Source organism: Loxodonta africana, chromosome 7 (assembly GCF_030014295.1).
Source record: "Loxodonta africana isolate mLoxAfr1 chromosome 7, mLoxAfr1.hap2, whole genome shotgun sequence".
Classification (NCBI taxonomy): Eukaryota; Metazoa; Chordata; class Mammalia; order Proboscidea; family Elephantidae; genus Loxodonta; species Loxodonta africana.
The window spans coordinates 108,537,585-108,552,521 of NC_087348.1; the positions used below are offsets into that span (position 1 = coordinate 108,537,585).

Consider the following 14,937-nt stretch of genomic DNA (forward strand, 5'->3'; position numbering starts at 1 on the left):
TTGATGTATCTTTCATGACAATAATCTCTAGTACAATTTTTAAACTTATTTTCTGAATCCCCCATATTCTGTTTAATATCTTACCCATTATACTATTTTTATTAAAAACAATATACTTAAACAACCACATTGGATCAAATAGTTCCCAGCTCTTGTTTGGTTCTGAGATGTAGGAAATACACTGAGCCTTGTATCCATAAATCAGATTAATTCCATGTTTCTTTGTTTACAGCTTTCATCAGGGTGGCTAATCCGCAGATTGCAGACCCTCCCCCACTGCATAATGCTCACTATGAGTAGGAACCTATGTGATGGCAATGAGTTTGTTAAGTTTTGGTTCTGACCCAAGAACTTGCATTTCTAACAATGTTCAGTGATTCTAATGTGCCGGAACCAGGACCGGACTTCAGAATCACTGGTCTATGTCACTGTTTTACTCCACGTTGTCCTCAGTACTCCCTATCCCGTTGGTTTAACCTATATTTTCTAAGTCTTTTTAATAGACTGTGGCATTTCCGAACACCAACAAAATACAACCGCGATGCTATTCCATTATTCCCGGCAGCTCGGGCCTGCTTTGAACACTCTAATTTTTCCAAAGTAAAAAGTGGTTTAGTGGTTAAGTGATACGGCTGCTAACCAAAAGGTTGGCAGTTCAAATCCACCAGGCACTCCTTCGAAGCTCTCTGGGGCAGTTCCGCTCTGTCCTATAGGGTTGCTATGAGTCGGAATCGACTCAACGGCAATTTTTTTTTTTTTTTATGGCATTTACTTTTATGAATGTTCTCAATGATTAACCAGAAATCTTTTTTTTTTTTTTGGAACCATGTGTTGCAGAACTACCTCTCTTTCTATCAGTAATGAAATTCAGTGAAAATACTGCATATTGGGAATCACCAGAGCAAAGATATGGAGCAGAACCCACTGTCAGCCCTGTTGCAAAAAAGATAAATATCTCATTCACTTATTATTCACTCAGATATTTGTTAAGTGCCTGCTATGTCTTAGACATCGTATTACCTGTTGGGAAATGGCAGTGAATATAAGAGACGCTTCCTCTGTCTCATAATTCATTCAGTAAAAGAGGAAAAGGACCACATAAAGTGTTCATCCAACCACAGACCTGTCCAGGTCCTGAGGATTCAGGGATATTTCTCTGTAAAGAGATTTTCCCTAAGGATGAATTGAGGAGTTTACGAGATGAAGATGATGGAGAAGAATATTCCAGACTGACATAATGCTACGGCTGTTAACCAAAGGGTCGGCAGTTCGAATCTGCCAGGCGCTCCTTGGAAACTCTATGGGGCAGTTCTACTCTGCACTATAGGGTCACTATGAGTCAGAATCGACTCAACGGCAGTGGGTTTTTTGGGTACTATATATGCTTCTAATGCCACAAAGCTCGTAAAACACATGAATAACCACAGCATATATTTCATATAATGTGCTGCAAGAGATTAATTTAATGTAAAGAAAATTGAACTAACAAAAGTTTTCAATTCAGACTACCAACATAATCAATAGCAAAATGTTCCATTAAAGGAGAACAACGTAAAAGACAGTAAAATATTATTTATCAGCTTCAGTTGGGCAGGGGTCCCTCAGATATGACTTGACCATGATCATGTGTGGCCAGTGTAAAAGAAAGGCCTGAGGGGATAATTGAAGGAGCAAGCTGGGTATGCCCATATGAGGGAACTTTTGGCAACATTAACAAAACTCACACTTCTACTGTCAAAATCTACATACACACCTACCTGCCCCAGAGGTTTCTCTATATACTGAGAAAGCACTGGGGAGGTGGTCAAGAGATTGTAACGATTATCCTCCTTCACACATAAAAAAAGAAAAGCGTCCTCAGACGGGACCCTTGAGCTGTCCTTCCTTAACCAAGTATCCTTACAGACTCCTACAGCCCAGTCCCAAGAGCTGTCCACTTCTATCTCCCAGTAGTATTTTCCAGAGGTGAAGGCCTGGTCTCCCCATGCAGCAAAGTAGTGAGATCTTCCAGAAGGAAAAGGTGCCTCTTGAAGGTCACGTCTAAGCCTCAGACTTCTCACGTCATCAAACAGCATGATATTCTGACTGCTTATTTCATAACTGAAGGAAATTTCCACTGTGGAAAAAAGAGAATATTTCAGGCAAAATCTGTTTTTATACTCCTATGGGATGAGAGAGTCACTGGATTTAGAGTGTCACTGGAAAAACAGGCCAACACTACAAGGGAAGTTTACTAGCCAGAAAATATCAGATTGAAGGGTATCGGTGGATGTGCAGAAGAAACAAATACCTAGTGACACAATGGAAAAAAATTCCTAAAATCTCAGAGAATGTACAGAGGAGGGAGGTCATGCAAACTTCTGGCTCATTGCTTTTCACAGCACATTAAAAATCAGAAACCTGTGCACTGACACCAAGTCCACAGCAATACAACTTATTTCTACTGCACTGGGTTTGGTTTTTTTTTCCTCAGGGCAAAAAACAAAAAATCTTAGACCTAAATAAATGGTGAACACTTTGCCAGGTATATTATGTTAGTTAAGCAAGCAGATTTAAATTTAAGATTAAAATCAAACCATGCCTTCTTAGAAGGAGCCTTCGTGGCGCAGTAGTTAAAGCACTTGGCTGCTCACCAAAAGGTCAGTGGTACAAACCCCCCAGTTGCTCCAAGGGAGAAAGATGCAGCTGTTTGCTTTCATAAAGATTTATACCCTTGGAAACTATATGAGGCTGTTCTCTGTCCTACAGAGTCAGTAGGAGCTGAAAATAACTGGGCAACACTGGGTTTGTTTTTGGGATTTGGCTTATGCCTTCTTAGAAGGAGTCTCCTACTCAGCATGATCTGGGTTTTAAACCTGGTTCCATTTCAGGCCTACTCGTTCTCTGCCTGCTGGGCTAACCTCACTCGATTAGTGAGCTCTGCGTACTGCCTCAACCACCTACTTCTTTTACTGTTGCTCATAAATTCTGGTTTTCTGTATATCACTTTTTCATGTTTATTCACGTGTTTCTCAGATCATATTTATTAAAATTGACATTATTCCAAATTCAGTTACTAAGAAACTTTAATATTTTAAAATATTTAAAAGTAAAGCACCAAGGAACTTATCACCATAATCAACTGCACTTAATTTGAAATCGAAATGTTCTGAGATAATGTCTTTCTGTATGACTCTTTGAATGACTGACATTGCATCTATGAATGGTTTTAGGTCTCAAGGAGCCGTTTTTTGGATCATTTCCTTTTTCTCATTAACTATTTAATACAGGCCAGAATAACATTTCTCTTTTCCTACCATTTATGTAGATATTTTTCATATTATCATAGGGGAAATATGACTATTCACAGGCTGCTCTCCTCCCAAAATCAAGAATCAATAAAGAGGGAATGATTGCCCATAGAAAACCATTATTGGAGGACATTGTATCCGGTCCCACCACTGGGCTGACACTCACCTCGGAACTGGCGGAACCTGTCTATCAGGCCAGTGATGGGCCTGGCACTGAGCACTGGGTTCACAGGCTGGGGCATGTTCAGCTGCATGGACTCGCTCCTGCAAGGGGGAAGATTCAGTTAACCTTTCAGGTGCCTAAGGGGCCATCACAGTATGTAAAAAGGACATCAGCATTAACTGAAAATGTTTTTCTGCAGAACCCATTGCTGATATTTCTGTGCACCTTTACAATCCTGGAATGAGGTTGTACCGTTCTTTGAGAATCTTTCTTTACTCTCTGCCTGCTTCCTTCTCCTGCCCCTCAGAGGAACTTGCCTCTCTCACCTACCACCTGACACAAACTAGTCCATTCACATCAATAAGTTTATGCGTTTGAAACCTAAAATCATAGGTAGCATCTTCTAGCCACTTATGCACTGAGCCCTGCAACCTATACCATCCTGAGTCACAGGAAAGAAACAAGGCTGATTTGTGATACAGGGAACGGGAAAACATATTCAGTATGACATACACAACTTGCATACACAGAAAATATCTAATATCTCTATAAATTGTGTTCTCGCTGTGTTGGAAACACCATGATCTCTTTCACAGCCCTCATGGAGCTCTAGTCTGCAGTGAAGGCCAAACTTACCTTGTCAAAATGTCTCCCAAATCCTGTGAAGAGAATACAAAGAAAAGTTTAGAATTCTTCACAAATTGGCAATTCTGTTCTTTCAGTCTTTAAGTTTGGGCAAGTTCTCAAAGGTACCAACCACCCACTAGCACATTTTTTTAGTAAATCCATTTTTCCTTTCCTCTCTAATCCCAGTACACCACTTGGATAGAATCTGATTTCTCAATGAATTCAGAAACCTGAAGGTGAATGAATAAAGAGAATATGAGTGCAGATTGTACTGGTGCGACTGCCAGCTGTCCGCAAAGTGGTCTTTCCAAGCGCTTGTCTCCAAAGGATAATGTGTTCCAGAGCAAGGGCAATTCAAATCTGGGACTTGAAAAAAAGGAGGAAGTAAATGTTAGTGCTTCACATATGTCTCCATATTGCCAAACTGGAGACAAAAAGGGAATGTCCACGAGGAAGTTGTTCCTTTCGGGGTTTTTAAAGAAGCAAGATAGAGAAAAAGACTTTTAGAAGGGAGTACAGTATTTTTACGCAAATAACTGGTGCCTTCTACATTTGTTTGCCGACCAGGCTCCTCTCCCTCTCCCCCACCCTCCTGAGAGGTATTTTCATAAGGGCTGCTATGCAACATTTTTTACTCCTTGCTGGAAAAAAAAAATTGGTTTTGCTCACTTACGAAAATACCGGGGGTGGGGGGAGGGCAAAGTTGGCAACCAAAGTAGAAGGCACTCATTATTGGTGAAAAAATACAGTATTCCCTGGGGAATCTACTCTCATATTTCCATGAAACTTTGTTGTTCATGGCTAGGATAGGAGTTACAGTTTATGTCTGTTATAGTCAGGTGGAAAACGACTTCCATCACAGGAAAAAAAATTCTGTCTTTGGTACCAAATATCTCATGGAGGTCGAGGATGTGAACTTCAGCTACTATAGATGATTTCCAGGTACGTCCTCGGTTCTTACCTGGAGCAACTCCACATCTGATTTATGGCACATATTCATCAGCTCCTCATACATTTCTCTCAGGTGCCTCCCCTTTTGAACCATTGTGGCTTCACTTTTCTTCAGTTGCTGTAATATCTTCTTGCCTTCATTTTTCAGTCCCTCTAAATGTTGTTTTTCTTCCTCAAGGAGAATTGGATGCAATTTCTGATATTCAGAGCTGATAATCTCTGACAGTAGACACACATAATACTGCAAAGACATGGATTTCTTAAATCATACATGCAATGCAAGTTAACCCCCTTCCCCTTAAACCTTACCTGTTTCTCTCTGACTCACATCCTCTACCAATCAACTACACTCGACCTAAATCCATGTTCTCCTATTTATCAGAAACCATAAAATCATCTCTCAGTTTCATTCCTTCATTTGTTTTCCATTCAAGAGCCAAACCCACCCTCCCGTCGAAAACCAAAAACCAAACCTGCTGCCATGGAGTAGGTTCTGACTCATAGTGACCCTATAGGACAGAGTAGAACTGGCCCATAGGGTTTCCAAAGAGCAGCTAGCTGGTAGATTAGAACTGCAGACCTTTTGTTTAGCAGCTGAGCTCTTAAGCATTGTGCCACTAGGGCTCCATCCTCCCTTCAAAACATCTCCATTCACTTCAAAACTTCCTGAAACGTCTGAAGAAATGCCTCATAGTCGATTTCTTTAATTTTGTAAAACATCCTCTTTTCTGAGTTGCTGATACATTAGAGTTTACAAATCTGAACTGTCATGCTGCCTTACATTGCAGAGGTGGATTACTTTTCCTGTTGGTAGATCACTCACAGAATCTGTCACACCATGATTTCAGCTCAAGTTCATCATGAACAAATCTCCAGGAAGTATGTCACAAGCTCGTTCTGGGGAAAACAGTCTCATACTTACTCTCCACAGGTTGGTTATTTTGCTCTCCTCATTCAGATTTCTCTGATTTTTTTGAATATTTTTCCATAAAGATCTCATTTCCTTTATGAGCTTCTCCTGCAAAAGAACCATGAATGAGTGCCAGAAAAGCAAATGTTAGGGATTTCATACCATAATGAACAGAAAGAGACAGGGGATGTTCAATCGATGTACTTAAGGGAGAATGGAAGGATCATGTTTCCCTGTTTACCCTTCATAATTACCAATTCTGGGAAATTTCACGCTGTAGAAAGACAAAATATAGTGTCTTTGTCTTCCAAAGGAAACTGACAAATAAGAATTTTATGAAACATGGCTAGTTTTCAGATAGACAACTTGCTATAGAATTTGGATCTACTGATTCTGTTGTTGTAGTGACCCTACAGTACAAAATAGAACTGACCCATAGGATTTCTTAGGACCTTCTTTGGCTGATGTGGCACGACTCAAAATGAGAAGAAACAGCTGCAAACATCCATTCATAATTGGAATCTGGAATGTACAAAGCATGAATCTGGAATGTACGAAGCATGAACCTGGGAAAACTGGGAATCAAGAGTGAAATGGAATGCATAAACATTGATATCCTAGCATTAGTAAGCTGAAATGGACTGGTATTGGCCATTTTGAATTGGACAACCATACGGTCCACTATGCCAGGAATGACAATTTACAGAGGAATAGTGTTGCATTCATCATCAGAAAGAAAATTTCAAGATCTGTCCTGAAGTACAACACTGTCAGTGATGATAATATACATAACCCTTCAAGGAAGACCAGTTAATACAACTCTTATTCAAATTTACGCACCAACCACTAAGGCCAAAGATAAAAAAAATTGAAGATTTTCACCAACTTCTGCAGTCTGAAATTGATCAAACATGCAATCAGAATGCATTGATAATTACTGGTGATTGAATGTGAAAGCTGAAACAAAGAAGGATCCATAGTTGCAAAATATGGCCTTGGTGATAGAAACAATGCCAGAGAACACATGATAGAATTTTGCAAGACCAATGACTTCTTCATTGCAAATACCTTTTTTCACTACCATAAATGGCAACTATGCATGTGGACTTCGCCAGATGGAATACATAGGAATCAAATCGATTACATCTCTGGAAAGAGACGATGGAAAAGCTCAATATCATCACTCAGGACAAGGCTAGGGGTCAGAACAGACCATCAGTTGCTTATATGTAAGTTCAAGTTGAAACTGAAGAAAATTAGAACAAGTCAGCAAGACCCAAAATACAACCCTTGGTTATATTCCACCTGAATTTAGAGACCATCTCGAGAATAGATTTGATGTGTTGAACACTAATGCTCGAAGACCAGACAAGTTGTGGAATGACATCAAAGATATACATGAAGAAAGCAAAAGGTCATTAAAAAGATAGGAAAGAAAAGACCAAAATGGATGTCAGAAAAGACTCTGAAACTTGTTCTTGAATATCAAGTAACTAAAGCAAAAGGAAGAAATGATTGACTTGAACAGAAAATTTCAAAGGGCAGCTCATGAAGACAAAGTATTCTAATGACAAGTGCAAAGAACTGGAGATAGAAAACCAAAAGGGAAGAACACACTCACCATTTCTCAAGCTGAAAGAACTGAATTAAAAATTCAGGCCTCGAGTTGCAATAGTGAAGAATTCTGCAGGGAAAGTGTAAATGAAGCAGGAACCATCAAAGGAAGATAGAAGGAATACACAGTCACGCAAAAAGAACTGGTCAATGTTCAACCATTTCAGGAGGTAGCATATGATCAGGAACTGATGGTACTGAAGGAAGAAGTCCAAGCTTCACTGAAGGCACTGGCAAAAAACAAAGACTCCAGGAATTGATGGCGTATCAGTTGAGATGTTTCAACAAACGGATGCAGTTCTGTAAGTGCTCACTCATCTATGGCAAGAAATTTGGATTCCTGGCCAAGTGACTGGAAGAGATCCATATTTATGCCTATTCCCAAAAAAGGTGATCCGACCGAATGCGTGAATTCTCAAACAATATCATTACTACCACATGCAAGTAAAATTTTGCTGAAGATCATTCTAAAGCAGCTGCAGCAGGACATTGACAGGGAACTGCCAGAAATTCCAACAGGATTCAGAAGAGGTGGTGGAACCAGGGATATCATTGCTGCTGTCAGATGGATCCTGGCTGAAAGCAGAGAATACCAGAAGGATTCTACCTGTGTTTTATTGACTACGCAAAGGCATTCCACTCTGTGTATCATAACAAACTATGGATAACATTGCAAAGAATGGGAATTCCAGAACACTTAATAGTGCTCATGAGGAACCTGTATATAGCTCAAGAGGCAATGGTTCGAACAGAACAAGGTGACACTTCATGGTTTAAAGTCAGGAAAGGTGTGCATAAGGGCTGTATCCTTTCACCATACCTCCTCCATCTATATGCTGAGCAATTAATCCTAGAAGCTGGACTCTGTGAAGAGGAATGGAGCATCAAGATTGGAGGGAAATGGATTAACCTGGGATATGCAGATGACACAACCTTGCTTGGTGAAAGTGAAGAGGACTTGAAACACTTACTAATACGGTCAGAGAACACAGCCTTCAGTATGGATTCCATCTCAACAAAGAAAACAAAAATCCTCACAACTGGACCGACAAGCAATATCATGATAAATGGAGAAAAGATTGAAGTTGTCAAGGCTTTCATTTTACTCAGATCCGCAATCAACACCCATAGAAGCAGGGTTAAGAAATCTAAAGACTCATTGCATTGGGCAAATGTGCAGCAAAAAAAGTAAAGATGTCACCTTGAAGACTAAGGTGAGTCTGACTCAAGCCATGGTGTTTTCAATCCCCTCATATGCATGCAAAAGCTGAACAATGAATAAGGAAGACCAAAGAAGAATTGACACCTTTGAATTGTGGTGTTGGAGAAGAATATTGAGTATACCACGGACTTCTAAAAGAACAAACAAATCTGTCTTGGAAGAAGTACAAACAGAATACTCCATAGAAGCAAGGATGGCAAGACTACATCTCACATACTTTGGACATGTTACCAGGAGGGATCAGTCCCTGGAGAAGGACATCATGCTTGGTAAGGTAGAGGGTCAGAGAAAAAGAGGAAGATCCTCAAAGAGATGGATTGACCCAGTGGTTGCAACAACGGGCTCAAGCATAAGAACAATTGTGAGTATGGTGCAGGACAGGGCAGTGTTTCGTTCTGCTGTACCTAGGGTTGGAACCAACTCAATGACACCTGAGAACAACAACAAACAATCTTTAGGGGATCAGAATGCCAGGTCTTTTTTCCTTTGGAGCTGCAGGTAGGTTGGAAATGCCTACCTTTTGGTTACCAGTCAAGAACTTAATGATTACCCCACGGGGGCTCCTCAAGTGATGCTAGGTCTTTAATATTTTCCAGCATACTATTTGATTTGTATTACTAAATAGACTTTCAATATAAAAACCTTTTTGATCCTATATTCTGCTCTCTTAAAATGAGAACTTCAGACTGCCCTGAGCGTTATACTACATATTCAAAATAATAATCATTATCTTAATCACAGCCCCTTCCTGGAAAACAAACTCGATGAAAGCAAGCATGCTTATGTAATTATTTGCAGCTTTATCTGTGGTGTCTAGAACAGTGCCTGACATGATTCTCAGTAATGAGTGGACTAATCATCATTATGGTTTCCATCTTCCTTATACTCTTTTAGCTCTCCTATCCTGCAGCTTTCAAAGTGCTTTCAGAGACATTGCTTACCCGGTATTCCTCAACAGCGCATTCTATGGAACAGTGACTGTGAGCTTCGTGCTCTTGAGAGTTAGAGCAGAGCAAACAGAGCAGGTTCTTGCTCTCTTCGCAGAACATCTTCTCTGTCTCCTTGTGTGTCCCACACATCTGTTCCTCAGAGCTCAGGAACTGGCAGAGACTGGCTTGTCTGGCAAGGGACACCAGATTCTTCAGTAGAATATTGGTTCTGAACTCTGTTTGCTCTGATGTGTTCCTGCATATGGGGCAACGGGCAGGAATTTTGGCTCCTTCCCAGGAAAGGCAGACACAGGCCTGACAGAAGCTGTGTCCACAGCCTATGGTGACAGGATCTGTAAGGTACTTCAAGCAGATGAAGCAGGTGAGTTCCTTCTGGAAGGCTGAATCCATTTTCCTAGGGAAGAAAATCAGAAGAGTTTATTATTATTCTGCCCTGGAGAGATAAAAGCCTAAGCAAAATTTTACTCTGATTATAACCCAAAAAGACACTTGTGTGAAATCCAAATTCCTAAAAAACCCCAGACTTCCTGGACTGATAGAGACAAGGGGAACCCCAGAAACTATCACCCTGATACCCTTTGAACTTGGAAATGAAGCCAGTCCTGGAGGTCGCCTTTCAGCCAAATAGTGGATTGCCTTATAAAGTAAACAATATCACCTGTGAATAACATAATTCCTTACACAATCAAGTATATGTGACCAAATAATCAACATTTACCCAAATGCAAAGGTGAGAAGGCAAGGAATCTAGATCAATGGAAACAGAACAAAGAGAATGGAAATAATAAGACTGCTGAGACCTTGTGAAAATTGTAACCAATGTCACGGAACAATTTGCATGCAAATTGTTAAATGGGAACTTAATTTGCTTTATAAACTTTCATCTAAAACACAATAAAATATTTAAAAAATAACAGAAAAATGTTTAATGTTCATTGTTAATGTGGGGAATGTGAAGATGTTATCAAATGGTACTTACTGTATGGTCCCACTTTTTACAAAAAAAAAAATTTTTTTTTTTACTAAAAAAATATCCAATGGGAAAAAAATACACTTGAGTGTAGAGCAGGATAGAGTGTTTTTGTTTTGTTTTTTGCATATGACAGAAATGGAAAACTGAGGCACAAAGGCAACTCTCAACTTCTATAGCAAACTTGTTGGTCGCCAATCAACATGCATCTACTGCCATCAATCCTTTTGTTCCTACATAAAAGAACTTCACTTTTGTTGATGTGTCACTTCCCTACATGGGCTTGTGAATCACCATGACTCATTCTATAGCTCCGGGGGAGTGGATCCTGATGGGTCTGAAAACCAATCATAACACAACTTTCTGGTGACTGGCTTAGCAAAGTGTTGACTAAGCTCTTTTACATTCATTATTTAATTCAATTGTCACAACTATCCTATCATGACTAAAATCACACTTCTTGAAAGTGGAGTTAGAACTCATACCTTTTACCAAAATTAAAACCTACTCTTGAAGAGGCAAGTAGCAAGCTGCCCCTCTTGATATCTAAGCAAAGAGCCAAGAGTAGAGCACATCCTTTCAAGACCCAGGAGACAGAGAGAAAGAGCTGTAACAGTGGAGCAGCAGAGAAACCTCAGCAGCAGAACCAGAAGACTGGCATGAGACCCCACAGTCAGCTTCCCAGCCAATGGAGCAAGGCAACAACAGTGCGTGTCCCAACCCATGGAGCAAGAGGACTGAAAGTCTTCTGGCAGAAAGCTTCCTGGCAGAGTGGTTGCTTCCAGGCATTTGATGGAGCTAGGCTTGTTGACTCACGGAGTGTGAGACCTGAGTGCCTTCAGGCAGAGGCTTCTGGTGGAGCGGGGTGTCTCTTGGCATTTACAGGGACAACTAAACAGCTTTGAACACTGGCCTGAGCCGGGCAGAGGCTGGGCCTAGGAGCAGAGAGAGAAAGTCCTGCCTGCAGGCACAGCTGAAAAGCTCTCCTGATCAAAGAACTACATTCTAAGTTGCTTCTGATCCTGAATTATAACCTCTTAACTTCCCTAACATACCCCATAACTGTCAGTATGGTCTGTGAGTTCTGTGTGGCCATTGCAATGAATTATCAAATCCAGCAGAGAAGTACAGAGTGCCATAGGATGGGTAGTTGGTGTCAGAATTGGTAAAATGGTTGGAGAGAGGAAGTATGTCTGACCACCATCTCATAGGGATCAGCTTGGAGCTGATGGTGATTTTTTCCCCCTCGTGAAGTTAGACAAGGAGGTCCAATGAGGCTGGACTGCCATTTTTACAAAAGATTAATATAATAACATCTTTAAAAGGTAGATAACCAAGGTTAAGGAAAATAGATCAATTGATAAGATGGAGGAATGTATAAAATGCCATCAATCTGTACTTGTCTTCTATCCCTTACCCAGGATCCAGAAAATGCCACTCTTGTAACCCACAGATAAAAATGCATGAGAAACTCTTATATGCAAGATATACCCACAAAATCAAATTTTCTATTCTCATGTCTTTTATCTTAAAATACACTGCCCTAAAACAACACAGGGTGCAGTGGTTTAAATGTTCAGTTGTTAACCAAAAGGTTGGCAGTTTGAACCTATCAGCTGCTCATCAGGATGAAACCACTATGTGTCAGAATTGGCTCGAAGGCAATGGCTTTGGTTTTTGCTTAAAACAACTTCTGAATACATAATAGTTAGTAATGAATAAACTGAAAAATAAAACTGGATCAGACTTCATTCAGAATCTTCTCATATGAATATACTTGCTGCTGAATTTGCCCTGTTTTTGTAATTTATACCACTGTATTCAAACAACCAAAAAATAAAGGGAATAGCAATATCTCACAAATGCTTTCATACCATTATAGATTACCCCTTCACATTGTGAAAAGATGTAACTACCATGCAACAATGATCAGCATCAAAAAATAAATTCTGCTTACAAAGATTGATTTTACTAAATAGTTCTAACTTCAACACCAGATGAATACAGATGACACTCTCGTTTCTGATATTTCATCATGTCACTTTTCTAGAAAACCCCATTGCTGTCAATTCCGACTCATAGTGACCCTATAGGACAGAGCAGAACTCCCTCTGTAGGATTTCCAAGGAGCAGCTGGTAGATTCAAACTGCCGATTTTTGGTTAGCACCGAAGCTCCCAATCATTTCCTGGCTTCTTTAAAATTTAAGTCAAAATACTGTCATTTCTGAACTGACAACAGTTACCACACTCAAAAACAATATTCTCACCAAATTATCCAATGCAGTTTCTAATTATATTTTACAGACTATTCTGTCTCTTACGTATAGTAATGTACCACTTGTAGAGTAGAATGTAACACATTCAGACACTACATGTAGAATAAAACATTCAAACCTATTTTAGCATCTATACCAAGCACAAAATTATAAGATATATGCCAACTACATTCTGAGTCCTTATAACACATATGAAGAACCATGAAGCACTTAAAATAGTAGAAATAATGTTAATCATCAAATTAACTCTAAAAATGAGTGGCATCTCGGGTCTTAAATGCTAGCAAGTGGCTATCTAAGATGCATCAATTGGTCTCAACCCACTTGGAGCAAAGGAGAATGAAGAACACCAAGGACACAAGGTAATTATGAGCCCAAGAGACAGAAAGGACCACATAAACCAGAGACTACCTCAGCCTGAGACCAGAAGAACTAGATGGTACCAGGCTAAAACCGATGACTGCCCTGACAGGGAACACATCAAAGAACCCTGAGGTAGAAGGAGAGCAGTAGGATACAGACCCCAAATTCTTCTAAAAAGGCCAGACTTAATGGTCTGATTGAGACCAGAAGGACCCCCGTGGTCATGGCCCCCAGACCTTCTGTTAGCCCAAGACAGGAACCATTCCCAAAGCTAACTCTTCAGACAGGGATTGGACTGGACTATAAGATAGAAAAGGATACTGGTGAAGAATGAGCTTCTTGGATCAAGGAGACACTTGAGACAATGTTGGCATCTCCTATCTGTAGGGGAGATGAGAGGGCAGAGGGGGTCAGAAGCTGGGGGAATGGACACGAAAAGAGAGAGTGGAGGGAAGGAACGGGCTGTCTCATTAGGACAAGAGCAATTAGGAGTATATAGCAAGGTGTATAAAAACTTTTGTATGAGAGACTGACTTGATTTGTAAACTTTCAATTAAGCACAATAAATTTTTTTTAAAAATTAACTCCAAAATTATAAAGAAAAGATAGTAAAAATAGAATAGTTTAATTCAGAAATAAGTTAAAGGAATGGAAATTTCTTTACTAAGTAGGCAAACAATATCATTTCAAAGAAACAACCTCAGTTTGCTGATGGATCAAATAAAATTATGACCTATTTTTGTGGCTTTGGATTGGGAAAGAAGCAGGAACTCCTTTTCTGTAAATTGCGTACTCACCTAAGTCACCTAAAGAATATACCAAAGGTTTCCCCAATGCTTGCAGTAGCGGTAGGGTGATGGAAGTCAGTTCAGAGATCAAGTCCTCCCTGTGTGCTAGCAGCTGCTTGCAGAAGACTCTGTAGGTAGGAGAATTCCAAAGGCACTCTCTCTTCTGGAGAAGAGCGTGCTTCCTTGGATGCCTTTTATTCAACCCTGAAGACCACGCCCAATTTTCCCCAGTGATTGTATTTCATGTGTCTTCCAATAGGAGTTAATAGAATGATTAGGTTTCTTCCAAACAAAGGAAATGATTGATTTAACACCTTGATGGTCTTCATAAGCCCACCTCTACAAACATCATCTCAGAAGTAATACTAACTTTTCAGCAAATAAACCATCGTATGCCAACTTCATATATAAATTTTTTTTCAACTGAGGACATTTATTTTTAACTGTTTAAAAAGGTAGAAAGGAGGATGCCATCAGTTTATGATTTTAGCAAATGTCTTGGAAAAGTTGGAAATGGTTTGCCTGAGGTTGACTGTAATGATGCTTATCACGTAGGAACAGTGGTTTTATGTTTGATTTATTTTTGTATTTTGAAGGAAGAACTTAATGTAAGGACCACTTTGGCCCCCACTCCATGGGAATGATTAGATTTTACCAAGGAGAAGAGGGGATTATGTAACACCTTTGCTAATTTCCATGAACTAATCCCCGCAAACGTCATCTCATCAAAAGAAACTGATTTTTTTTTTTTAAATGAACCTCCAATGCTGACTTTCTATGAAAATTAGTTTTGGAACAAGACTTTTTACTTA

General features: G+C 39.8%; 1 protein-coding gene across 1 annotated transcript; it reads right to left on the reverse strand.

The window, feature by feature from the left end:
- Positions 1–865: 865 nt before the first annotated feature.
- On the reverse strand, positions 866–10,117 carry LOC135232194 (tripartite motif-containing protein 43B-like). Its single transcript, XM_064289530.1, has 5 exons — positions 9,719–10,117; positions 4,090–4,112; positions 3,457–3,554; positions 2,235–2,290; positions 866–2,162 (listed from the first exon to the last, which is right to left on the reverse strand). The coding sequence occupies exons 1-5, from the start codon at positions 10,115–10,117 to the stop codon at positions 1,623–1,625; spliced, it is 1,116 nt and encodes a 371-aa protein (XP_064145600.1). The 3' UTR covers positions 866–1,622.
- Between the last annotated feature and the right edge of the window lie 4,820 nt (positions 10,118–14,937).